Below are 27,817 nucleotides of genomic sequence, written 5' to 3'. Positions count from 1 at the left end.
GATTATACGATCAATACAACATGTACACAACACGTATATGTGTGTATTGTACGATAAGTGATATGTTCTGAAATGTATGTATATTTACTTTATCAATTGATTTATTTGTGTTTTAATGAAATAGTCATTATTTTTTTCTATAATCTTTCGTCTTTCTGCCTTACTCATGTATAATTCTGCTGGCAGTTGTACTATTTTTTCGGATGAAATACTTTTCTAATATTCACTTGACCAGTACACAGGTATTTATTTTAATATGATCCTGTATTTAGACATTATACATACACATGGAAGAATTATTTGTTTTTAAGATTCAGATATGGGTCATTTTCTAAAAATGTCAAATTTTCAGTACACCTATATGTTATTTTTATTTATTTTTTAATGGAAAATGCAATTGTAAGTGTTTTAAGTTTGTAGGAATTATGAGGGTAGGAATGCCCTTTACCGTCAGGCGTCAGACGGTCATTTTCGTCTACCGTTAGATTCAAATTGGTTAAGATATTATCGTGATTCGTCAAAATATCCTTATCGTGATTCGTCAGAGGTCTCAAATAATTATTAACCGTTACCGTTAAATGTTATGAAACTTATACACAATGCTTATTACCTCCAAATACAGATCAAGTTTGATTTTTTGTAGCATCACTCTAACCGTTCTAGAGTTATGCCCTTTATAAATGGAAAAATTGCAAAATTTTTAGTTTCCTATCTCTAACTTAAGTTTGCCTCTACCAAATGTTATGAAACTTATATACAATGCTAATTACCACAAACCACAGATCAAGTTTGAATTTGTGTAGCGTCACTCTAACTGTTTTAGAGTTATGCCCCTTTATAAATGGAAAAATTGCAAAATTATTAGTTTCCGTTCTCTAACTTAAGTTTGCCTCAACCAAATGTTATGAAACTTATACACAATGCTTATTACCACAAAACACAGATCAAGTTTGAATTTTGGTAGCGTCACTCTAACTGTTCTAGAGTTATGCCCCTTTATAAATGGAAAAATTGCAAATTTTTTAGTTTCCGTTCTCCATGGAAAATAAATAAAACGAACGAGACCGAAAGACGAACTTGGCAAACAACAATTTACAAAACACAACATAGAACACTGAAGACTGAGCAACACTGCAACACGAACCCGGCCAAAAACCGAGGGGTGATCTTGTATACTCTGGAAAGGTGAGCAGATCCTGCTCAACATGTGGCACCCGTCGTGTTGCTCATTCGATTAATCACATTCCGGGAAAAGTCGAAGGGATTGTAGTTACGAAAACTGGAACATATCCATCGTTATCATATCTGTGAAACGGATATTCCATAACGGTCAACCAGGTCGTGATGGCGTCCGTAAGTTTTACTAAGGGATGACTTAAACTTCACCACTTGGAACTCTTGGTGTAATAGCTTCATTTTGAGCAGCAATCTTCTATCAAGGAAATCATGATAGAAAACGCATGCATTGGAATATCATTTGAACTGGGATGTATATATTCAAATTGAAGGCGCTGCTGGAATGTTACTACATAGAAATGGAAAGTTTACAATTGAGAAGCTGAAATCATCTCTTTTGTCATTACGTTTTGTTCTCAACCGATCGACCCTCATTGTCAATTTCTGGATGTAAGTCAAGATATGAGGCAGACTTAACTGTATCTGTTGTATCCTTTCTTTCAAGTTCGATGTGATAAATACGTTCAACATATTTACCAAACTTTGAATTGTTTAGTGAGAGGACATCAGCTATATAGCAGAGTAAAGTTAAGGATAGTGCTAGCTTTTTTTTCATTTTTCTGTATGAAGTCAGCTTCATATGAATAAAGGATTAAGTCGGCAAGAAGAGGAAGTTTGTTCCCTTACGATTGCCCATTGTTTGTTGAAAAATGCGTTCTCCAAACGTAACAAATATGTTGTCAATCAAGAAACGAAGCATCTTGATAGTGCCAGTTTCAGAGAATGTTTTGAATACCAGAACGGTAAAACCTATTAAGACTTACCAATTGGTATTTGCTACTTTACCGTCAAGCACGAGACATATAATGTACCTGTTGAAAATTCTACTCACTAGTCAGTTTTTTGTTAGTGATATAAAGGAACACGAGAGAACTTGTTAAGAAGTCACATCAAATGTAGTATTGTAAAATAAAAGTTTTAATACATGTAATATGTGGAAACCTTACCGTACCGTTCGGTAAAATATCTCCAATTGGATAACCGAAAGTAAATATCGATGTAATAACATATTCATTAACCCATGTGCGAACAACATTTAAAGGTTGCAATTTTTGTCCTAGTCCTTATCAGAAACCCTAAAAGATTCTAAATTAGATATGTCGGTATAATTCAAATGATAAGGTATCATATAGTTTGTTTTCAGTGGGTCACAATTTTAAAAACAGATATATTTACTTCCCAGATTCAAACAATTGTTAATTTATAAATTTCTGATAACTACTTCAATTAAAATAGCTAAAACAAGAGAAAATCTTGTTGGAAAAGATTAAAGTCTCGAAGTAGCGGGGTCATTTATTAGATACCCTGTCGGGTCAAACAAAAAACTTGAAAATTAGTGTAAAGAGAAACGACTGGTCAGCTCGGAGGCAGAAAATATAGGGGTAGGATGACAATGTCATCCCGTTGACTGTAGTATAAATCAGGGTTCATAACCATATCTCATTAACATATCCTGACGTGCAATTCTGAAGTGTTTGTCATGAACAAAAGTACTTTTTGACTGTTTAAACAAAAGTTTGTAACATTAGAGCTTTCGAATTATGTGCTTCAGAGGTGACATTCGATTTAATTGAAGTTTTCACAATTTTTGGTCCGCCCGATAAACTGCAAAGTGACAATGATCGTGAATTTACAGCTTTGGTTATATCCGAGTTAAAACTATTAAAGTGGCCAGAACTAGTGACTTTATTTCAGGTAGTTGACATTTTAAACTTCAGTTCTTATCATGTTATAATGTACCAATGTATGTTAACTTTGATAAAATGTCTTTTTAATATTTACTTGCATTTACATTTTACACATTAAGATTAATGCCTGGACACATTTTTCAGGATTTAAGCTTAAATCCTAGGATTTAAGAATAATGCCTAACATCATTTAGGCAACAGACTTACTGCCTAGGCATTAGCTTATTGCCTAGGATTTAAGCTTAATGCCTAATTTCACTTATTGCCGCTAACATATACAGTAAAAGTTAGTTTGTACGTAGCAAGAGACTAAGGCAAGTCCTATACATTTAATCTGTAAACAAACTACCAGCAAAATCAAATTAAACATTGTTTTAATCATGAAAATTCGATTTAACAACGGACCGAGAATAACATGTCTACTAATAGTTTTCAAATTCAGTCATTGACATGTATGCTAATGATACAACACTTCATACCCATAGTATAAATAAGGAAGAGATAGAGAGAAAACTAAACCATGATGCCAACGCTATAAATAATTGGTGTTTAAACAACAAAATGGTAATAAATCCTTTAAAAACAACTTCTATGCTGGTTAGAACGAATCAAACACGAGCTTTGATAGGTCATTAACTAAATATATCAATACAAGATAACCCAATAATATCTGTAACAAAAGCTTCTAGGTATATATATTGACAAAAAATTGGACTGGAAATTTCAAATTGATCATGTATGTAAAAAGCATAAGTTCTCGTATTGCACTGTTATCCAGAACTAAGAAATATCTAGATATGAGTAGTAGAAAATTATTTTATAATGCTTATATTCTGCCCATATTTGATTTTTGTTGCTCAATATGGGGAAATTGTGATGCAGAAAAGAGCTGCCAGAATTAGACTGGATGCACCGGTACTTTTAAAAGAAAATTAGTCGATTTTTATGCCCCCGCCGTTGTGGACTCGGCATTAAGTTTTACCCTTGTCCGTCTGTACGTCAATCCGTCCGTCCGTCCGTACGTCCCAAAATTGGTTTCCGTTCTCTAACTTTAGTTTGCCTCAACTAAATGTTATGAAACTTATCCACAATGATTATTATAACAAAAAACAGTTCGAGTTTGAATTTTAATGGCATCACTTTTACCGTTTGAGAGTTATGCCCCTTTATAAATGGAAACATTGCTGATTTTTTCGTTTCCGTTCTCTAACTTTAGTTTGCCTCAACCAAATGTTATGAAACTTATGCACAATGTTAATTACCACAAAACACAGATCAAGTTTGAATTTTGGTGGCGTCACTTTTACCGTTCTAAAGTTATGCCCCTTTACAAATGGAAAAATTGCTGAAATATTAGTATTTGTTCTCTAACTTTAGTTTGCCTCAACCAAATGTTATGAAACTTATGCACAATGGTAATTACCACAATACACAGATCAAGTTTGAATTTTGTTGACGTCACTTTTACCGTTCTAGAGTTATGCCCCTTTACAAATCTCAAAATTGTTGAAATATTTGTTTCTGTTCTCTAACTTTAGTTTGCTTCAACCAAATGTTATGAAACTTATGCACAATGCTAATTACCACAAAGCACAGATATAGATTGAATTTTGGTGGCGTCACTTCTACGGTTCTAAAGTTATGCCCTTTTAAAATTGAAAAAATTGCTGAATTTTTCGTTTCTGTTCTCTAATTTAAGTTTACTTCAACTAAATGTTATGAAACTAATAAACAATGCTTATTACCACAAAACTCAGATCAAGTTCAAATTTCGGTAATGTCACTTTTACAGTTCTTGAGTTATGGCCCTTTGTAACGTTATATGCAAGTGGGGGCATCATCTGTATCCGATGGACACATTCCCCATTTATTTAACTATAAATGAAATGTAACAACTAAGTAACTCTATCATGTCTTTTTAATGTTTGTGTATAATGTATAATTTTGTTTTTCTTGTTCTTCAGACAATCATTTAGCGTGAAAGTTTAATTATATGTTCAAAAATTGTAATATTTGTAATACTTGTTCTTTATGTTTTTTGTGAGGGCCTCAAGGTAGATTAGTGAATGCTAATTGAGTCAACCTCTTTAAATAAAGTTATTATTTAATTTATTATTATTATTATTATTATTATTATTATTATTATTATTATTATGTTCCTTTAAATTTAAGTTAAGTTTATCATATTACATCCACTTCATTTGAACGATAGTTGTCTCATTGTCAATCATCTCGTACTTACACTGCAAACATAAAATCCTAATTCATTACATGTTGTTATAAATTTTCAGGTCAGATAACGTTCAAATATTGGTTGTAGGCGATGGCGGTGTTGGAAAAACATCACTTCTCATTACATATGTTACCGACTCCTTTCCTCACCCGTATATTCCATCTTTAGCAGATTTTTACGACCCGGTCATTAGAAAAGTGGAAGGACAGAATATTAGGTTAACATTAATGGACACAGGCGGTGGTGTAAGTATGGTCACATTTAACACACGCGGTGGTGTAAGTATGGTTACATTTAATATAATGGGACACACGCGGTTGTGTAAGTATGGTTATATTTAATATAATGGGACACAGGCGGTGGTGTAAGTATGGTTACATTTAATAAAATGGGACACACACGGTTGTGTACGTATGGTTATATTTAATATAATGGGACACACACGGTTGTGTAAGTATGGTTACATTTAATATAATGGGACACACGCGGTTGTGTAAGTATGGTTATATTTAATATAATGGGACACAGGCGGTGGTGTAAGTATGCTCACATTAATTATAATGGGACACACGCGGTGGTGTTAGTATGGTTACAGTTAATATAATGGGACACACACGGTTGTGTCAGTAAGGTTATATTTGATATAATAGGACACAGGTGGTGGTGTAAGTATGCTCACATTAATTATAATGGGACACACGCGGTGGTGTAAGTATGGTTACATTTAATATAATGGGACACACACGGTTGTGTAAGTATGGTTATATTTAATATAATGGGACACAGGCGGTGGTGTAAGTATGGTTACATTTAATAAAATGGGACACACACGGTTGTGTAAGTATGGTTATATTTAATATAATGGGACACACTCGGTTGTGTAAGTATGGTTACATTTAATATAATGGGACACACGCGGTGGTGTAAGTATGGTTACATTTAATATAATGGGACACACATGGTTGTGTAAGTATGGTTACATTTAATTTAATGGGACACAGGCGGTGGTGTAAGTATGGTCACATTTAATATAATTGGACACACTAGGTGGTGTAAGTATGCTAACATTTATTATAATGGGACACACGCGGTGGTGTAAGAGTGATCACATTTAATATAATGGGACACACTCAGTGGTGTAAGTATGGTCACATTTAACATTATGGGACACACGCGGCGGTGTAAGTATGATCACATTTAGTATAATGGACACAAGTGGCGGTATAAATATGGTCACATTTAATTTAATGGACACAGGCGGTGGTGTAAGTGTTGTCACATTTAACATAATGGGACACATGCGGTGGTGTAAGTATGGTCACAATTAACATTAAGGGACACAGGCGGCAGTGTAAGTATGGTCACATTTAATATAATGGACACAGGCGGCGGTGTAAGTATGGTCACATTTAATATAATGGGACACAGGCGGCAGTGTAAGTATGGTCACATTTAACATTATGGGACACACGTTGTGGTGTAAGTATAGTCACATTTAACATAATGGGACACACGCAGTAGTGTAAGTATGGTTACATTTAATATTATGGGACACAGGCGGCGGTGTAAGTATGGTTACATTTAATATTATTGGACACCGGCGGCGGTGTAAGTTTGGTTACATTTAATATTATGGGACACAGACGGCAGTATGGTTACATTACGAAAAACTCTAATCATTTGAAATGAGGATTTACCAGTGAGACTTTGCGTCCTCATTATTAGATTGATGATAATACGCTTCGATAATTCTAGTAGTTAAAGGTTTTGAAAGTATTTTATCTAAGAACTAAAAAGTTTGATGTAAACTATATTGCACATTTTGCAAAAGAGTAATTATGTTGATATAAAGTTATCTATATGTATGTACGACTCTAAAATGCGATGGTACTCTAAAATGTGATGGTATAACAAGCTAAAGTGCAATGGTACTCTAAAGTGTGATGGTATAGCACGCTAAAGTGCAATGGTACTCTAAAGTGTGATGGTATAACACGCTAAAATGCAACGGTTATTTTGTTGATTCATGAGAATACGATGATATGACACGATAAAGTGCTATATCACTAAAGTGTGGCAGTTAGACCCACTAATTTAAAAGTACTACTATGGTCACGTGGCATTGGACATTTTGCTAGGATATGATGGTATATCATTCATGATGGTTCTGCTTCTTGATGCAGGTCGTCATGAGAGTAAATGATATGAATTTCATTATTTAAAATGTGTTCCTGAATTTTATTCTTGCGGGGTGAATACTTTGATAATCTATGAAGTTTGCTATTCTTACAGTCTCTAACAGTGAACATCTTTCTCTTACTATCGTCAATTTCAATGTTAACTATGAGACCCTTTTTCTATCATATATTAAGTCTTTGACAGTAATTAGGTATTACTTGTTGTGTTGATTTGGATAGAATGTTAAACCTAAATCATGCTCCTCGAATCCAAGAAATGGAAACTATTATACAAAAATGATCAAACAGTCGCTTACCCCATTTGGTAATATAACTATTATAAAGTCTTTAACCATCTCAAAATTGAGTCATCTGTTCCTATTCATCCAAAGTCCAGATGACAATGTACTACGTCAACTCAATAGTAAAATGTATGCATTCGGTTGGGATGGTAAACCTGACAAGGTAAATGGGGAGCTTTTATGTCAAGAAAGCTGCAGAGGGGGTTTAAAAATGATTAATTTGAGAAATATTAAGGGCTAAAATTGACTTGGGTTAGAAGATTATTTAATTCAAATTCAAAGTGGATTCAATTATTTACTTCTACACAAAATATAAATTTTACAGAGTACAGAGGCTTATTTTGGAACAACCAAAGAATTAGATAACCACAGGCACAACATGGACTGTATTATATTTGATTCAAAAAGGTCGTTATAAAGAAAGGAAGCGGAACATCGCAGCTATGTTAAAATTACACTCAATTTCCGCGGACCATACATGAAATGCCTAGGTACAGTCTTTGTTTCGTATGAATTATTCAACAAAGAGCGTTAGATAGGGTATAAAGTGTACGGATAAAATTATCAAATTTGTTCCATTCTATGATACACGAAGGAATAAATGAAGAATTTGTTAAGGACAGTATACAAAGGGGGTATATAAAGTCATTGCCATTCCGCAGTGGATAAATAGTTGTACTTTGTATAGTTGGGGGAATTAAATCACACAAATATTGTTTTACTACGGGAAAATAAAATCTCTTAAGTTTCTCATGAATACATGTAACATCAATTTAACGGTGGTCCACTTTGTTATTCTTTTATCAGTTATCTTTTTTATACTTCTCTCCCATAAGTAAATTTAATGCTTTTTCAATTCTTTTGGCACCCAAGATGTTTTGAATACATTTCAGCTTACAATGTACAAATGAACATCAAATTTTCCATTACAGAGAAAAAATGTTCCGGATTTGTGTAATTTTTTCTCTTCTCTTTTTCTCTTTTTATCAATCACAAATCCTTCATTCGAATAACGTTTTCTTAGTACTTCTTAGTACGGCAAGTCCATGTTTACTTGTTTATACGGCCGTTAATGGCATAATGCAGGTCTGCAGACGAACTCACTTAGCGCAATGAGCCTCCAGGCTTTAATATAGACTATTGAAAAGCATATCCCCATCGTACTTTAGCGTGTTAAACTATCGTACTTTAGTTCATGCAATCGTACTTTAGTTTGATCATCGCATTTAAGCGCCGCCACTATCGCACTTTGGAACTCTAAATTTATACATATCATAACAATTAGATATGGTATAATTGCCAATGAGACAACTTTCCACCAGAGGACATATGACGTAGATAGTAGCAACTATAAGTAACTGTATGGCCTCCAAAATGAGCAATACCCATACCTGTACCATCAGAGATATGATTAACCATCAGATATATGACTAACCGTCAGAGATAATGAATAACCATCAGAAATATGACTAACCATCAGAGATATGACTAACTATCAAAGATATGACTAATCATCAGAGATATGATTAATCATCAGATATATGACTCATCATCAGAGATATGACTAATCATCAGATATATGATCAACATCAGAGATATGACCAACCACCAGAGATTTGACTTATCATTAGAAATATGATTAATCATAAGATATATGACTAATCATCAGAGATATGACTAATCATCAGAGATATGAGTAACCATTAGAGATATGACTAACCATCAGAAATATGACTAATCATCAGAGATATGACTCATCATCAGAGATATGACTAATCATCAGATATATGATAAACATCAGAGATATGACCAACCACCAGAGATTTGACTTATCATTAGATATATGATTAATCATCAGATATATGACTAACATTACGAGATATGATTTACCATCAGATATATAACTAATCATCAGAGATATGACAAGTCATCAGAGATATGACTTACCATCAGACATATGACTAACCATCAGAGATATGACTTACCATCAGAGATATGACTAATCGTCAGACATATGACTAACCATAAGAGATATGACTAACAATCAGAGATATGACTAATCATCAGAGATATGACAAATCATCAGATATATGACTCACCATCAGAGATATAACTAACCATCAGAGATATGATTAATCATCAGATATATGACTAACCTTACGAGATATGATTTACCATCAGATATATAACTAATCATCAGAGATATGACAAGTTATCAGAGATATGACTTACCATCAGACATATGACTAACCATAAGAGATATGACTAACAATCAGAGATATGACTAATCATCAGAGATATGACAAATCATCAGATATATGACTCACCATCAGAGATATGACTGACCATCAGAGATAGGACTTCATCAGAGTTATGAATAACCATCATAGATATAACTCACCATCATAGGTATGACTAACCATTAGATATATGACTTACCATCGGAGATATGACTAACCATCATAGATGTGACTCACCATCATATATATGACTACATCAGAGATATGACTTACCATCATAGATATGACTAACCATCATAGATATGACTAACCATCATAGATATGACTAATATTCATAGATATGAATAACCATTAGAAATATGACTAATCATCAGATATATGATAATCATCAGAGGTATGACCAACCACCAGAGATTTGACTTATCATCAGAAATATAATTAATCATCAGATATATAACTAACCTTACGAGATATGATTTACCATCAGCTATATAACTAATCATCAGAGATATGACTAATCATCAGATATATGATCAACATCAGAGATATGACCAACCACCAGAGATTTGACTTATCATTAGAAATATGATTAATCATCAGATATATGACTCATCATCATATATATGACTAATCATCAGATATATGATAAACATCAGAGATATGACCAACCACCAGAGATTTGACTTATCATTAGAAATATGATTAATCATCAGATATATGACTAACATTACGAGATATGATTTACCATCAGATATATAACTAATCATCAGAGATATGACAAGTCATCAGAGATATGACTTACCATCAGACATATGACTAACCATCAGAGATATGACTTACCATCAGAGATATGACTAATCGTCAGACATATGACTAACCATAAGAGATATGACTAACAATCAGAGATATGATTAATCATCAGATATATGACTAACCTAACGAGATATGATTTACCATCAGATATATAACTAATCATCAGAGATATGACAAGTCATCAGAGATATGACTTACCATCAGACATATGACTAACCATCAGAGATATGACTTACCATCAGAGATATGACTAATCTTCAGACATATGACTAACTATAAGAGATATGACTAACAATCAGAGATATGACTAATCATCAGAGATATGACAAATCATCAGATATATGACTCACCATCAGAGATATGACTGACCATCAGAGATAGGACTTCATCAGAGTTATGAATAACCATCATAGATATAACTCACCATCATAGGTATGACTAACCATCAGATATATGACTTACCATCGGAGATATGACTAACCATCATAGATGTGACTCACCATCATATATATGACTACATCAGAGATATGACTTACCATCATAGATATGACTAACCATCATAGATATGACTAATATTCATAGATATGACTAACCATTAGAAATATGACTAATCATCAGATATATGATAAACATCAGAGGTATGACCAACCACCAGAGATTTGACTTATCATCAGAAATATAATTAATCATCAGATATATAACTAACCTTACGAGATATGATTTACCATCAGCTATATAACTAATCATCAGAGATATGACTAATCATCAGATATATGATAAACATCAGAGATATGACCAACCACCAGAGATTTGACTTATCATTAGAAATATGATTAATCATCAGATATATGACTCATCATCAGAGATATGACTAATCATCAGATATATGATAAACATCAGAGATATGACCAACCACCAGAGATTTGACTTATCATTAGAAATATGATTAATCATCAGATATATGACTAACATTACGAGATATGATTTACCATCAGATATATAACTAATCATCAGAGATATGACAAGTCATCAGAGATATGACTTACCATCAGACATATGACTAACCATCAGAGATATGACTTACCATCAGAGATATGACTAATCGTCAGACATATGACTAACCATAAGAGATATGACTAACAATCAGAGATATGACTAATCATCAGAGATATGACAAATCATCAGATATATGACTCACCATCAGAGATATAACTAACCATCAGAGATATGATTAATCATCAGATATATGACTAACCTTACGAGATATGATTTACCATCAGATATATAACTAATCATCAGAGATATGACAAGTCATCAGAGATATGACTTACCATCAGACATATGACTAACCATCAGAGATATGACTTACCATCAGAGATATGACTAATCGTCAGACATGTGACTAACCATAAGAGATATGACTAACAATCAGAGATATGACTAATCATCAGAGATATGACAAATCATCAGATATATGACTCACCATCAGAGATATGACTGACCATCAGAGATATGACTTCATCAGAGTTATGAATAACCATCATAGATATAACTCACCATCATAGGTATGACTAACCATCAGATATATGACTTACCATCGGAGATATGACTAACCATCATAGATGTGACTCACCATCATATATATGACTACATCAGAGATATGACTTACCATCATAGATATAACTAACCATCATAGATATGACTAATATTCATAGATATGACTAACCATTAGAAATATGACTAATCATCAGATATATGATAAACATCAGAGGTATGACCAACCACCAGAGATTTGACTTATCATCAGAAATATAATTAATCATCAGATATATAACTAACCTTACGAGATATGATTTACCATCAGCTATATAACTAATCATCAGAGATATGACTAACCATCAGCTATGTAACTAATCAGCAGAGATATGACAAGTCATCAGAGATATGACTAACCATCAGACATATGACTACATCAGAGATATGACTAACCATCATAGATATGACTCACCATCATATATGTGACTACTTCAGAGATATGACTAACCATCATAGATATGATTAACATTCATAGATATGACTAACCATCAGAAATATGACTTACCATCAGAGATATGACTAATCATCAGAAATATGACTTACCATCAGATATATGACTAACATCAGAGATATGACTAATCGTCAGAGATATGAGTAATCATAAGAGATATGACAAACCCCTTAGAAATATGACTCATCATCAGATATATGATCAACATCAGATATATGACCAACCACCAGAGATTTGACTTATCATCAGAAATATGATTAATCATCAGATATTTGACTAACCTTAAGTGATATGATCAACCATCAGATATATGACTAACCGGCAGAGATAATGAATAACCATCAGAAATATGACTAACCCTCAGAGATATGACTAACTATCAAAGATATGACTAATCATCAGAGATATGACTAATCATCAGAGATATGACTCACCATCAGAGATATGACTAATCATCAGAGATATAACTAACCCTCAGAAATATGAGAAATCACCAGATATAAGATAAACATCAGAGATTTGACTTATCATCAGAAATATGATTAATCATCAGCTTTATGACTAACCTTAAGAGATATGATTAACCATCAGAGATATGACTTACCATCCTACATATTTCAATCATCAGAGATATGAGTAATCATCAGATATATGACTAATCATCAGAAATATGACTAATCATCAGAGATATGACTAATCATCAGAGATATGACTAACCATCATAGATATGACTAATCATCAGAGATATGACTTACCATCAGAGATATGACCAACCATCAGAGATATGACTAACTATCAGAGATATGACTAATGATCAGCGATATGACTTACCATCAGAGATATGACTAACCATCAGAAATATGACTCACCATCAGAGATATGACTACATCAGAGATATGACTTACCATCAGATATATGACTCACCATCAGATATATGACTAACCATCAGAGATATGACTTACCATCAGAGGTATGACTCATCATCAGATATATGACTAACCATCAGAGATATTACTAACCATCACATATATGACTCATCATTAGCGATATGAATTACCATCAGAGAGATTACTAACCATCAGAAATATGACTAACCAATTCTTTGATTTATTTCAGGAAGATTACGATCGACTCCGACCTTTAAGCTACTATGGAAGAGATATCATATTGCTGTGTTTTGACATTAGAAATGAGTCAACACTTCTTCGTGTGAAAGAAAAATATATACCTGATCTTGATTACCATGTACCTACCATTCCTCGAATACTTGTAGGCTGTAAATCAGGTAATGTATACATGATATACACAAACATGTATGAATCATTCCTCAAGTACCCGTATACTGTGACATAGGTAATATATACCTGCTCTTTAAAAGTAAATCATCAAAGATACCAGCTTGCTTTTAATTTTAGTACGCCAAACGTGCGTTTCCTCTAGATAAGATTCATCAGTGGTGCTCAAATCAAAACAGTTGAAAATCCAAATAAACAACGAAATTGGAAAACATTAAAAACCCAAATATTTGAAAAAAAAGTTCCAAAATCACACGAAAGTTATGTATGCCAATGGTGAGAAAACCTTAATGCTTCGAATGCTTTAAGTATTTTATAAACAGTTATTTTAGAGAAAATTACTCTACCAATAATGTTTCATGTCGGCGCAGGATTCCTAACTACTGTGCTGGTGATACCTTCACAGACTTTAATTTAATTTATTGAAATTTTTGTAGATCTTCGGATAACAGAACCGAATTCGTGTGTTGATAAAGATCAAACAGAAAGGTCTGCAAATGCATTGGGACTGCATTATTTTGAAACTAGTTCAATAAAGGGACATGGGCTGCAAACGTGCTTTGACAAAGCTGTATGTAATTTAGTATAACTTAGTATCATTGTTATTCTTGAGACACTGATTCTACCCCTCTCCCTTTCATCGGTAAGGAAAATATTGCCCTTACCGGTGTTTGGGGGAAGGGCTGTAATATTTGTCTTTCTTCTTGAGACGGCTAAAATATGGGTATATGTATGACAAATTCTTGAATGGAATAACTATTTACCAAATAATTTTGTTGGGGAATTTTTGTTATTTCCCTCTTTATGGGGAATAGTTAGAGAACGATTCACAAACTAGGCAAAGAAAAACAACAAAAGAAAGGAAAACACAGTAAATCGGAATTCAGGTCTAGATAATTATTTACAAACAAGACAACGGTAAAACATATCAGAGTACTGCAGACTGTGTGTGGTTATAGAAAGAAGCGGTGTGTATTCATATCTCACTCACATATTATTGTCTGAATATGCATGTTATATTTCCCGTTAAGCATTATAAAGCCATCAATCAATCAAGAAATCTTTTAGAAAAAATAATAATGTTTATTTACAATATAGATGCGTTTAGGTCTAGACTACAGTAGATTGCCCAAGAAGAAAAAACAAGAATTTTACAAAAGACCCCCTAAGAAGATGATTGCTCCTGTAAAACCCATTAAAGGTAACCTTATATTTAAAACATAAATATGATAAAATTTGAACGATTTTTAAATACATTAAAGAATGTGCATACGAATTTTGAGAGGGATAGAAGATGCAGAACTGACTGCATTAGTTGAATGATTAATTGATTGGTGTTGAATGCCTCTTTCAGCACTGTTGCGTTATTTCATGGTTGTAAGTTTTTATTGGTAGGAAAACTGACACTCCTAGTCAATTAAGATTGGAGTCGAGCGCACCTACCACGTGCGGCTGAATGTATAAATGGTTGAACATAAATCTGAATGCATTAAAAGTCGTTTTTTATCATTTTTAACCGGATTTTCGAAGGAAAAATCGGTAATTGATTTGGGGATGTACTGCGGGCGGATTTTGATATGTTGTTTCCTGTGACTAAATGAAGGTCAAGTTCAATTTTCCCGATTTTAGCTTCTCTCGTTTAATATATACTTATTATATGATTGCGGTATTTCCCTTTGAACATAAATTGTGATTTGCAAATATTATTTCATTTAAGAATTGAATGCTTCTTTTTGTATCTTCATTGGGGTGTAAAAGTGTTGACCGAAGTACATTTTGTATGAAGCGCGGAAGCGCTTCATTCTAAAAACTAAAAATGTGCGCACGGTCAACGCTTTTACAACCCTATGAAGTTACAAAAAGAAGCATTTAATACTTATAATTACATTTTTTAGCTAGGATCATGAAATCACGTTTTTATCAAGTTTTTATTTAATTTACCTGTGCACTTTATTTGGGACCTCGTGTCATCATGAATGATAAATTTCATTGTGTAATGAAGTTGATTAAGGAATAACGCGAGATTGCAGTTAGCCAATCAGAATAACGTATTATAATGAAACGTACATCTAATGAAATTATAAGTTAATAATCTATTTTTATTAAAGGATATATTTCATTACATTACATTGTGTAGATAAGTTGTTGACATTGATAGATAAGTTGCAGATCTATATTAGTTTGTGACAAATGAAAGAAAAAATATAGGGAACTATTAATTATATATATAAAGTTTGATTACAAGTGTTTTTAAATAATTTTCACCTGTTAATAGATAACAAAACATCTGGTAAATATCGTATCACACAATTATAATTGGAATGACAGATTTATTTGAAAATTTTTTGTTTCCTAAGTGTTGATGATAAGATCTGTAGGACAGTATAAATAAAGTTTGAAATTTACTGTTCATTATTAGACATTTTGAAGATAATTACAGATAACTTTTATAGATTTTTAATTGATTATAATTTGAAAATTGATATAACATCGTATCTAATTTTAGAAAACTATTTTTTAGTGGTTAAATCATAGCTAATTTTAGAGAACTATTTGTATATTATTTATTCAGTTTGAGTTATTTCCCTTTGAACAGAAATTTATATAAATTCATAAAGTATATGGATAAAATTAAACTGTGTTTCATTTCAACATAAATTAAATATATATAGGGTTCTTTCAAATGCTGAATCTAAACCTGTATTTAAATATTGGATTTTGGGGCCCAGTTTTAAAGTTGGTCCAAATCAGGGTCCAAAATTAAACTTTGTTTGATTTCAACAAAAATTGAATTTATGGGGTTCTTTGAAATGCTGAATCTAACCATGTATTTAGAAATTTTGGATTTTGAGTTCCTTTATCAAACTGGTCCACCCTGAGGTCCAAAGGGTCATAAATTAAACTTTTGTTTGATTTCATCAAACATTGAATTCTTGGGGTCCTTTGATATGCTGATTCTAACAATGTACTTAGATTTTTTATATTGGACCATGATAGGTAAATGTCCAATTTCCAATTTTTCAGTTTTTCGACCACATTCATTTTGTGATACAAACCTATGCTGTGTCAAATATTCAATCACAATCCAAATTCAGAGCTGTTTTAAGCTTGAATGTAGTGTCCATACTTGCTCAACTGTTCAGGGTTCGACCTCTGCAGGAAATCCGGTTTGCTGTCACTCTGACAGCCTCTTGTTTATCCATGGTTTTGTGTGTTTTTTGTTGGACCTATAATTGTTTATTGTTCTTTCGATTTCCTCCCATTCGTTTAAAAGAAATATGGATTAAATAGGGTATAGGGTAAAATAGTCCCTGCTCATTTAACTGGTTGTGAATCGGCTTTGCCAGTATGCACTTTCTATGATACGCGACATTATAATTACAGAGATTGACAGGGTCGACAGGTTGACAAGGATAAACAGGTTGACAGGATCGATAGGTTGACAGGGTTGACACAGTAAAAAAGTTGAAAGGGGTCGACAGGTTGATAGGGTTGACAAGTAGAGTTGACACGGTTGACAGGGTTGACAAGGTCGACAGGGTTGACATATACGACTTTTAAGTTTAGTGTGACTGTTTTTAAAATATTAAGAACTACAAACGTCAGCTGAAAACTACAATCTAATTATTATATTTAAAGACTATAATATGGCAAATATTGTATAACATTGAAGTTGTGTCTATACTTTCACCTTATCTTTAAGTGAAACCCTTTCACCCTTGTCAATCATGTCTAGCCTTGTAATCCCTATCATCTTTGTCGCTATCAACCCTGTCGACCCAGTCAATCCTGTAAACCAGTCGTCCCAGTCAACATGTCGATCCAGTCAGCTGTCGTCCTAGTCAACCTGTCAACCCTGTCAACCCGACAACCCGTCAACCTGGTCATTCCATCGACTTTTGCAACCAGAAGGCCCATCTCTGAAAAATGTGCATAAGATCAGATATGAATGATGTCACATTACAAGAAGAGATGAAGATGGATTTAGAGGAGGAATCTGCAACCAATGTTGCCCGTTTACCCACGAGAGAAACGATAATCGAAAACCTCGATCTGACACTGACTTCATGTTTTACTGATTTAGTGATAATTACTGTTAAATAACATGCTTATCTCTAGAGTAACTTTTTATTTATCCACTGATGTTACAAACGCTTACTTATAATTGGTTATTCCAGAGACATGTAGATTAAAATTTAAAGGTCTCTGGTTAATTCTGAATGATTAACTTTTCTCTGTGAAAAAGCCCACATCCTTACTACAACGCATACAACATGTATTTACGAATGTTGTATACAAAAACGGGTTTGGGAATGAATTAATGATTCTTTGGGATATTTCAAAATAGTTTCAGGGATACGGGATATTTGTAAAAAAATATTTATTGGGATATTAGAGGTAAACATTATAGGGATATGGGATATTGGGACAAAAACTTAATGGGATATGGGATATTAATACCCCCCCTAAACAAGCCTCATCTCTATGTCTAAATATACTATAAAATCTCTTTAAGATAAGTGGCGTAGTAATCTAATGTGATATTCCGGAACTATTTTCCCTATACCCTACTTAAGCCATAAATATGAGATAAACAATGACATTATAAAATCAAAGACCATTAATAGTTAAATTATATGTGTTGTGCCACAAGAAGTGATATCTAACGCCTGGGAAGTGTATAAATATATTTCTCTAATTCTTCGTCAATTTATCCCTTTCTGCACCCATTGTATAAAAAAAATTTAATCAACGTGTGGTTCGTTTGATCTCAGTTCTTCATTGGTTAAAATCCGATTATGACGTCGAATTTTCTTGCTTTCCTCTGAATTTCCTATTGTGACGGCATGAAAAAAGGCGACCATGCCTGATGACGTCACATAGAAAGAACACATCTTTTTGCAGATCTTTCGAAGAGAAGGGATAAATTTGCCTGCGTATTGTTTGAAAATCATTAGAGAAACAGATTCCACCACCAAATTTCGTGTAATACGATATTTATCCACTCTCGACAGTTAAATTTTAAATATTTAAAACGCTCGGCGAGCCTCGCGTTTTAAATTTGAAAATTTAACTGTCTCGAGTGGATAAATATCGTATCACACTCGATGCAGTGGTAGAATCTATATTGATAACATGCATCAATCTTGGTATTAAATAGTAAACAAAACCTTTCAAAGTGAAAAATCGACGCTTTGAGTACACACCCGTGGTTAAATCTGAATATATTGATATGTCAGCTGATCGTCAACGTCATGGATTGTTTGGGCTGTTCCAATCTTACCCCCACATCGTTTGCTTTTAATGAATGAATTACCCGAGGTCAGACGGTGTAAATGATGTCATTGAACGATGACGTCAGAATATAAGCTATCTACGGGAAAATGCACGATTTTGAAACTGAAAGTCGTAAAAACATGAAAACAAAAAACAAACGATGATAAGAATTTGTTGAACGCCTAGGTAGGAGAAACGAATGAGTCAAATTTGATCAATATACAAAGAGGATTTTGAAATATCTCTTCTGACCTTTAATTAATTGGAAATTCGTAAACCACTCTTAAAAAACCAACAAAAATAAAAACATAGTCCATAAACCACAGCACGTTTAAAGTCTTATCATCCTCAAAAAGAACACCGAAAAAATCCGAAGGAGCACTCACGTGCTTCAGAAGGTTCAATAGTTCCTGCTCTTACAGGTACAACCGTATAGATACTTCTTTTTAAAGAACGTCGACCAGTCATATCAATACAAAGCAGGTTGTGAAATATCTCTTTTGACCTTGACACATTGGCAATCCATAACTTGAACCAACCCTTAAACCAGATGAAAGTTTGGAATGAAACACGAGAGAGATAACACAAACATTGAAAATAATATAGCACCAAATACAGCAAAAAAATATTGATGCTGTTAAACCACCGGCTCGTTGGGCGGCCACAACCATGTTTAACCCCGCCACACTCTGTATGTGCCCGTCCCAAGTCAGGAGCCTGTAATTCAGTGATTATCATTTGTTGCTGTATATCATACTCGTTTTTCGTTTGTCATTTTGTAATAATTCAGGCTGTTGATTTTCTCGTTTGAATTGATTTACAATTTGTCATGTCGGGGCCTTTTATAGCTTGCTATACGGTGTAGGTATTGTTGAAGGTCGCACTGGTATATACAATTGCATTTACATTTACGTCTTCTTGATTCTGATGGATAGTTATCTCATTGACTATTATACAACATTTCCTTACTTTTATAGATTCAAAATGATATCTAGATGACTTCTCTTGCCAACAGCCGCTAACAGCCTAAAATTCGATCAGATGTTTTTCTAACGGAAGGATGTTCAAAATTATCTCTGATCTTCATTCGAAGTAAAATGATATTACCAAAATAATTTTCTATTTAGAAAAACCACCAACAAGCTCTGTGGAAGAATCTACTTTTGCTGAGGACTGGCTACAAATGTTGAACAATCCTAAATATCCAGATGTTATTTTTCTGATTGAAGGGGGACAACAAGAATGTAAAGCTCATAGTATAGTTCTTTCCTCGGCGTCAGAATTATTTTGTAGGATAATCAGAGATCAGGTTAGTGCACAAAACGCTGACGCTGTTTACATTATTTGTGATAAGCTAGGTACACATTTTAATGTTTGAAATTGAAGGTATTTACTTAGTAAATGAATCAAAAAGCCCAACAAATACGCAGAAAAATAATTAGACGTAGAGTGTATTTGAAATTTAACATCAAGAATACATATTGACAACATTTCATCATTAACGCAGAAACACTCTGAAGACGGTTTCAATGTCATCAGAATCGGACAATACGCAAGATAAAGTGTCAACAGAATGAGAATAAATAATCTCAAGAAAAAGGATGACTGTTGTATCTGTCAACACCTTTATTTGCATGGTAAAAAATTGTGAAGTGGTTGAAATGATTTTGCAACATAAGAAACTGAGCTATAAGTTTCATTTAAACGTTTAATTATAAATGTGGATACTCTCCTATTGTAACAACTAAACTATTACAGTTGATATACTGAATATATACTAAGTACTATACAATATAGTTATCTTAAGGGTAAGCCATTCATCGAATTTGTTTTCTTTTTGTAAGACATTTTAAAGTAAAAGAATAAACTACCTATTGATTAGTTGTTGCTTGATTAACGTCCAGTGGCAAATATTTCACACACAACTATACATAGGACGACGATAGGTATCTTAACAGTCACATTTTTCAAGAATTGTTGTTATTCATTTGTTTTTGTTTTAAGAAATATTCTGGTTTGGTGGGAACATCGGAAGATACGAGTTCTGATAAAGTAGAAGGCATAGATACAATATGCTGCTCAAAGAACAATGATGGTAGAAATATAATTACAATTGAGATCAATCATACGTTTGAAGTTGTTACATTTAGACAATTGCTAAAATTTTTGTATACAGGTGAGTAATTCATCATGCTCCAGAATTTTAACCAATATGTTTCTTAACCCGACTGAAAACGAGGACGTGCAAAAAATGTATGTTTTCTGATTGGTCGAAATAATGTATTTTTTAATGACTTTTCATCGCAGTTTTGCATGATTATGTATCATAAACTGAGATACAAACACATGTCGTCATGCATACGCAGTACACATCCTATCTTGTGAATTCAAGTCAAGCATACATAGAACTGAATAAACTTTAAAAGCAAGCAATCTTTTGTAGAGGCATTACCTGTCAAATTCATGGTCACCGATTTGATCCAAATTCTCATTTTAATATATAACATATTAAATCGTATATCCCAATTGCAAACAAGTCCCGAAGAAACGACTAACAATTCATGAACTCATTATAATTTTATTTATTAACATATTTATTCGTATTTTCGGCATCTAATTATCCTTCGAGATGACTACCGATGGTCATATAACACAATACACATAAATATGATATATAAATAGACAGACAAGCACGTGCAATCGTATAATGACGATTTATTTAACTGTCTGTTTGATCAAGGAATTGTATATTTAAAGATACAATTCCTTGGTTTGATTTAAAAATATTTGTAAATCATCATTTTACCTGTATAACAATGATTTTTGTGGCCCGAAATGGTTACTCCTGTTGTTTTTCCTTGTTTCACTTTTTAATGATGTCATTTTTCCTTTTTAAAGAATGATCATGCTGATGACATACTTAACACATGCGCAACCCATCTCCACTAAAGTTCAAATTTATGGTTGCATGAATACGGATTGAAATGAGGATGAATCACTAAATTTCAAGCCGATGATAGAGTGGGTGACGCATATTCGCCCCAAAATTCGTTCATTTCCACCTACATCCGACCTACATTCGAATATTTGAAACTTTTTATGTAGGTTTCAGAAATTTACTATATGAATAAAATGTTTGATAAAGGAATTCTCTTCAAAACATTGGTTAAATGTTTTAAAAATGAACACAAACCTAGGAGGAAATCAATTTGTTCTTGTACCATGGGGGACACATTTTCGCCGCAATGTATGATATGACCATCCTCATTATCATTGTATATTATAAAAACAATTGTTTGCAATTACATGAATTAGCTTGAGAGATCATTCCTATACGATTTTTCTAACAAATATTTACTTTATGACTGCGCATGCGTGCCATATAAATCTTACATAATTGCCAAAATTGTTCAAAAACAGGTGCGTATTTCTTTATATGTGCGAATAACATTGGAAATGGGGTAAAGAGGAATATCAACAGTTCGAACATTACAAACAGCGTTTAGCATCTATTTAGGCATGTATTTGGGTAGAGGCACACGAAATTTACAGAAAAAATTGCAAAAACGGCGAAAATGTGTCCACGGCGAATATGCGCCACCCACTCTACATAAGCGATTTTTTTATAAGATTATGTTGTCGAAATATGAACTAAATTGATTGCATATAGTCAAATATTATTTCTTTATCCCGCATTTATAAATGTTTGAAACAAAAACAAAAATAAGTTTTATTTCGTTGTCTTATTCGTAGCTTATCCCGCTTTAAGAAGTTAAGAACTTCCAGACCAGAGTTGGTAAAGATATTTTAAAGTAAAACTGCTTAATTTCAATTCAAACGATTTAAAAAAAATTAAGGTGAACATCCTTAAACAGCAATGATCTTTATTTTAGGTCACCTCGGTATCATCTTTATTTTAGGTCACCCCGGTACCATTCTAGAGACAAACAAAATAGAACAATTGACAGAATTACGAAGAGCAGCGAACACATTTAAACTACCATACCTAAATGATATATGTTACAATATTGAAAATAGTGAAGAGTGTTTGAATCAAAGTATTGGTACATACTTGAACATGGAAACTGGTAAAAAAATGAAGGAATTCTATTTTAATCAAACAACTGACTGTGATGTTAAATTTGAAGTAGAAGGTTGGTTTATAGTATGAGATAATTTGAATTTCATACACAAAAGTACAATAACAAAAATACCGAAAATTCAAAACGGAAAATCCCTTATCAAATGGCAAAATCAAAAGCTCAAACATATCAAACGAATGGATAACAACTGTCATATTCCTGACTTGGTACAGGCAAATATTGTATTGTGATGGGAAGAACAACTTACATGACGGGTGCCACATGTGAAGCAGGATTTGTGTACCCTTCCGGAGCACCTGAGATCAACCCTGGTTTTTGGTGGGGTTCGTGTTGCTCAGTCTTTAGTTTTTTTCTATGTTGTGTTTTGTATATTGTTGTTTATTTTTTGGTCTTTTTCATGGCGTTGTCAATTTATTTCGACTTATTAGTTTGAATGTCCCTTTTGTATCTTTCGCCTCTCTTTTACTATTTAAACTATAGTAAAAGAAAAACAATCAGCTATTTTGCATTTTTTTTAAGGTAGATAAAGAACCATCTTGGCGCGCCAAGACGAGATACTCAACCTTTATATCACCTTCAATAGCAAAATACAGATATAAGCAAAAATAATAAAGCCTTATAGATATATAAGACAAAAGTGAACAAATCGTTGTACTAAAATAACTACAAAAAAGACACACACACACATATACATCCATACTTAAACAATACATTTGTAATGAACTAACAAATATGTTTTTATGTTAGGTGAACATATTACTGCCAGTGCAGTAGTATTGTATAGCAGATGTCCAGTATTTGCTGATATGCTATCGATTGAACCTGAAAGTGAAAAAATCGAATCTTCAGAGGTATGGGGTTTATTTTATTCCATAGATTTTACAAAACTGTTTTTCGTATCTTTCTCGTATTATATTTCTGTATAGACCCTGTGACAACTCTGATTAACTCTTTACGACAGACCATCGGAATCCATAACCTAGGACCATATGTCGATAATACTAAATTAAAAAAGTCATTTTGATGTGTGTCGTTGCCCAAACTTCCTGATTGTATAAATCAGTGTTACTCAGTTTGGATGTATGTCAACACCTTTGCATCACTTATAAGCATATTACAAGTAAAGATAACACAAGGACTAAAACTAAAGATATACAAATTACAACGAACAACAACGAATCTAAATGAATTAAAAAACCAAGAAAGAATTTCAAACAAAAACACACTATTTATTATTTAATGAAAATTAAATTACTTTTAAGACTAGTACGGTTGATTCAGGTACAAATAGAATACTAAGTAAAGCAATTGAACTTGATTCAACTCTTTCAACATTATCAATAAATACATGTTCTTCGCCAGATGGGATTCATTTTTAATTAAAAAAAAACCAATAAGCTTATTCACATGCCCGATTCATTTCATGCATGGCTTTACAATATAACTTTTGGGTTGTGTTCTTTTAAGAGTTTCCCCTTAAACAATAGACTTACAGAAGTAAACAATCGTTAGATCAGTTATCTTAAAGATACATGCATATACATAAACAAATTGATGATCAAATCATTTCCTGGGTATCGAAAAACAACGAACTGAAATGTTCCATGAAGTGCAAACTTTCTATATGCTTGAATGCAGACATTGCTAAAACCACAAAATCAAATACAACATGTATCCACCAAAATAATGTTTTTTTCCCAAATCCACGAAAAATTTATCCACAGAACTTCATGATGACAAATATTGTTATATGTTACAGATACAGCTGCCTAACACCCAACAAGATAGTTTTCTTGCTCTCTTAGAATTCCTTTATACTGACCACGCTCCGATCCATGATGCCAACTGTACTGAACTGCTGCTTACTGCAGATAAATATGGAATATTAAAACTGGTCAACTATTGTGAAATTTATATCATTAATATGTTAGATAAACTGACCAAATCTTCTAGTGAGAATGGGAATGCTGTACAGGATGTTATTGACGCTCTTTTGACAGCTCAGGTAAAATATATAAATATCACTAAAGTAGAGAGGCATGCTGGGTCATCTTCTGCAATATCAAAACGTGTGAAGGTCATTATTGTTTTATAAGCTCTTTCATAAAAATATTAATATTACTAAATAAATATAACACAGAATATCAAAAACATAGAGGTAAAAACCACAAAATCTACACAGTGATTAAGTTTTATTTTCATTTATTATATAGAGGGGTATATTTCATGATCACAATAGTCATTCCTTTGTCACTCACATTAACATTCACTGACAAAGACACTCGAACAAGATTAATTTCTTTTTCATTTAAAGTGTGTCGTATGGACTTGTAAATAGAACACCTGACCAGTTGCTGTTAGAGTCAATTCATTCACCCCTTTATTTACATTGATAATACGTTTGTATACGCCCGTTTACGGGATGTATTATAGTATACCGTTGACCGTCTGTCCGTCCGTTTGTCCGTCCGTCCGTCGTCAACATGTCGGACATTAACTCAAAAACGCTTTAACCAATATGCATGAAACTTTGGTGAATTGTTTATATCTATTGACGTGAGCTCCCTTTCGTTTTTTATAAATTTTGGATTTACCTTTTTCGAGTTTTGGGGTTTTATTCATTAAAAAAGGGGTGGTTTTCCAGTTTGTGGACATTAACTCGAAAACAATTTCACCAATTTGCAAGAAACTTTGGTGAATTGTTTATTTCTATCGACATGAGCTCCCTTTTGATTTTTATAAATTTTAGACCATACGTTTCCGACTTATGGGGTTTTATTCATTACAAAAAGGGGGATTTTCCAGTTTTCGGACAATAACTCAAAAAAGATTTTTTTATGAAACTTTGGTGAATTGTTTACATGTATATCTATTCAGTATTGATGTAAGCTCCCTTTAGAAATTTTAGATCTTACATTTCCGAGTTATGGGGTTTTATTCATTAAAATAGGGGGGATTTTCCAGTTTTTGGACAATATCTCAAAAACGTTTTCACTAATTTGCAAGAAACTTTGGTGAATTGTTTATTTCTATCGACATGAGCTCCCTTTTGATTTTTTTAAAATTTTAGACTATACGTTTCTGATTTATGGGGTTTTATTCATTACAAAAAGGGGAATTTTCCAGTTTTCAGACAATAACTCAAAAATGCTTTCAGGATTTTTTATGAAACTTTGGTAAATTGTTTATATCTATTGTTGTAAGCTCCCTTTTGATTTTTATAAATTTAAGATTTTACGTTTCCGAGTTATAAGATTTTATTCATAAAAAAGGGTTGATTTTCAAGTTTTTGGACAATATCCTTAAAGTGCTTAGAGCAGTTTTCATTAAACGTTGATGACTGATTTATATCTATTAAGATAACCTCCCTTTAGTTTTTTATAATTTTCTGATGTAACATTGAGAAGTTATTGTTTGTCTATAGTCTGACAACAGATTTACTAAGTATTGCGCAACAGCGCAGTGTATTGCACAACAGCAAGAAATCTTTAATTGAATATGAATTCAATTCATATAACCAATTTCAAGTTCTTTGACTACATTTATTCAGAAACCTATAATATGTCAAATATTTAATACAATCCAAATTCAGACCTGTATCAAGCTTGAATATTGTGTCCATTTTTTTCAGGGTTGGACCTCTGCGGGCGTATCCAGCTGCGCTTAGCGAAGCAGTTTATTTGATATTTCCAACAAAATTGTGAAAGCTACTCTTGGTGGTTAACAATTACACAAAGCATTATTGATGATAAATAATGTAGAACGATTATAAAAGTGAGGCGGACATACGAACTCATAAGTCGAAAACAGACTGACAACGCCATGGCAAAAAATGAAAAAGACCATAAGACAAACAACAGTACACAAAACACGACATAGAAAACTAGAGACTAAGCAACACGAACATCACCATAAACTTGACCCTATAGTATGTGCATACAACGTATGCATGTACAATACAATCAGTACAGTATTGCTTTTTTTATGTCTAATTAATTTTACTCAAATAGATTATTTCTTTTCATAGGTTTACAATGCAGAACAGTTGACAAGATGGTGCTTACACACTATTTCAACAAATTATGATAAATTTAATAACACGGAACAGTTTTCTCAACTCAGTGACAAAACCAAGAAACACATTGAAACACATCGCTGGCCACCATTGTCTTATTTACAAGAAATGGAGAAATTTGAACGTCGGAGGACACGAAGAAAATGCTCAATTTTATAAATGATGTGCAATATAAATTGTCAAATCTATTTATGGCGCTATAATTCTGATCAAAATAATAAGTAAATCTATGTATGACTTTATGTATGCCTTATTATTTATATTTTCATTTACTATCTCATAAAAGCCCAAATATCTCTTATTAAAATTAACGTAATTTGATCGTTTTGTT

The 27,817-nt window shown here is 32.8% G+C and overlaps 1 protein-coding gene across 3 annotated transcripts; it reads left to right on the top strand.

The window, feature by feature from the left end:
- Positions 1-27,807, top strand: LOC127729343 (rho-related protein racA-like). 3 transcript variants are annotated; one of them, XM_052237103.1, is made up of 11 exons: positions 1-74; positions 5,216-5,402; positions 13,853-14,021; positions 14,469-14,602; positions 15,130-15,232; positions 20,436-20,617; positions 21,313-21,484; positions 23,202-23,462; positions 24,159-24,262; positions 25,171-25,416; positions 27,439-27,807. In XM_052237103.1, coding segments are annotated over exons 1-11 (1,767 nt in total). In that variant the 5' UTR covers positions 1-72; the 3' UTR covers positions 27,646-27,807. The 3 variants fall into 3 exon arrangements, with proteins under 3 accessions (XP_052093063.1, XP_052093065.1, XP_052093066.1); XM_052237105.1 differs by having other exon boundaries at positions 9-74; positions 23,229-23,462; XM_052237106.1 differs by lacking the exons at positions 1-74; positions 5,216-5,402 and adding an exon at positions 6,336-6,422.
- The last annotated feature ends 10 nt before the right edge of the window (positions 27,808-27,817 follow it).

The sequence above is a fragment of the Mytilus californianus genome, unplaced genomic scaffold (assembly GCF_021869535.1).
Source record: "Mytilus californianus isolate M0D057914Y unplaced genomic scaffold, xbMytCali1.0.p SCAF_2, whole genome shotgun sequence".
Lineage (NCBI taxonomy): Eukaryota > Metazoa > Mollusca > Bivalvia > Mytilida > Mytilidae > Mytilus > Mytilus californianus.
Note: the sequence above shows the minus strand (reverse complement) of the source record. Positions and strands in the feature narration are given on the sequence as shown.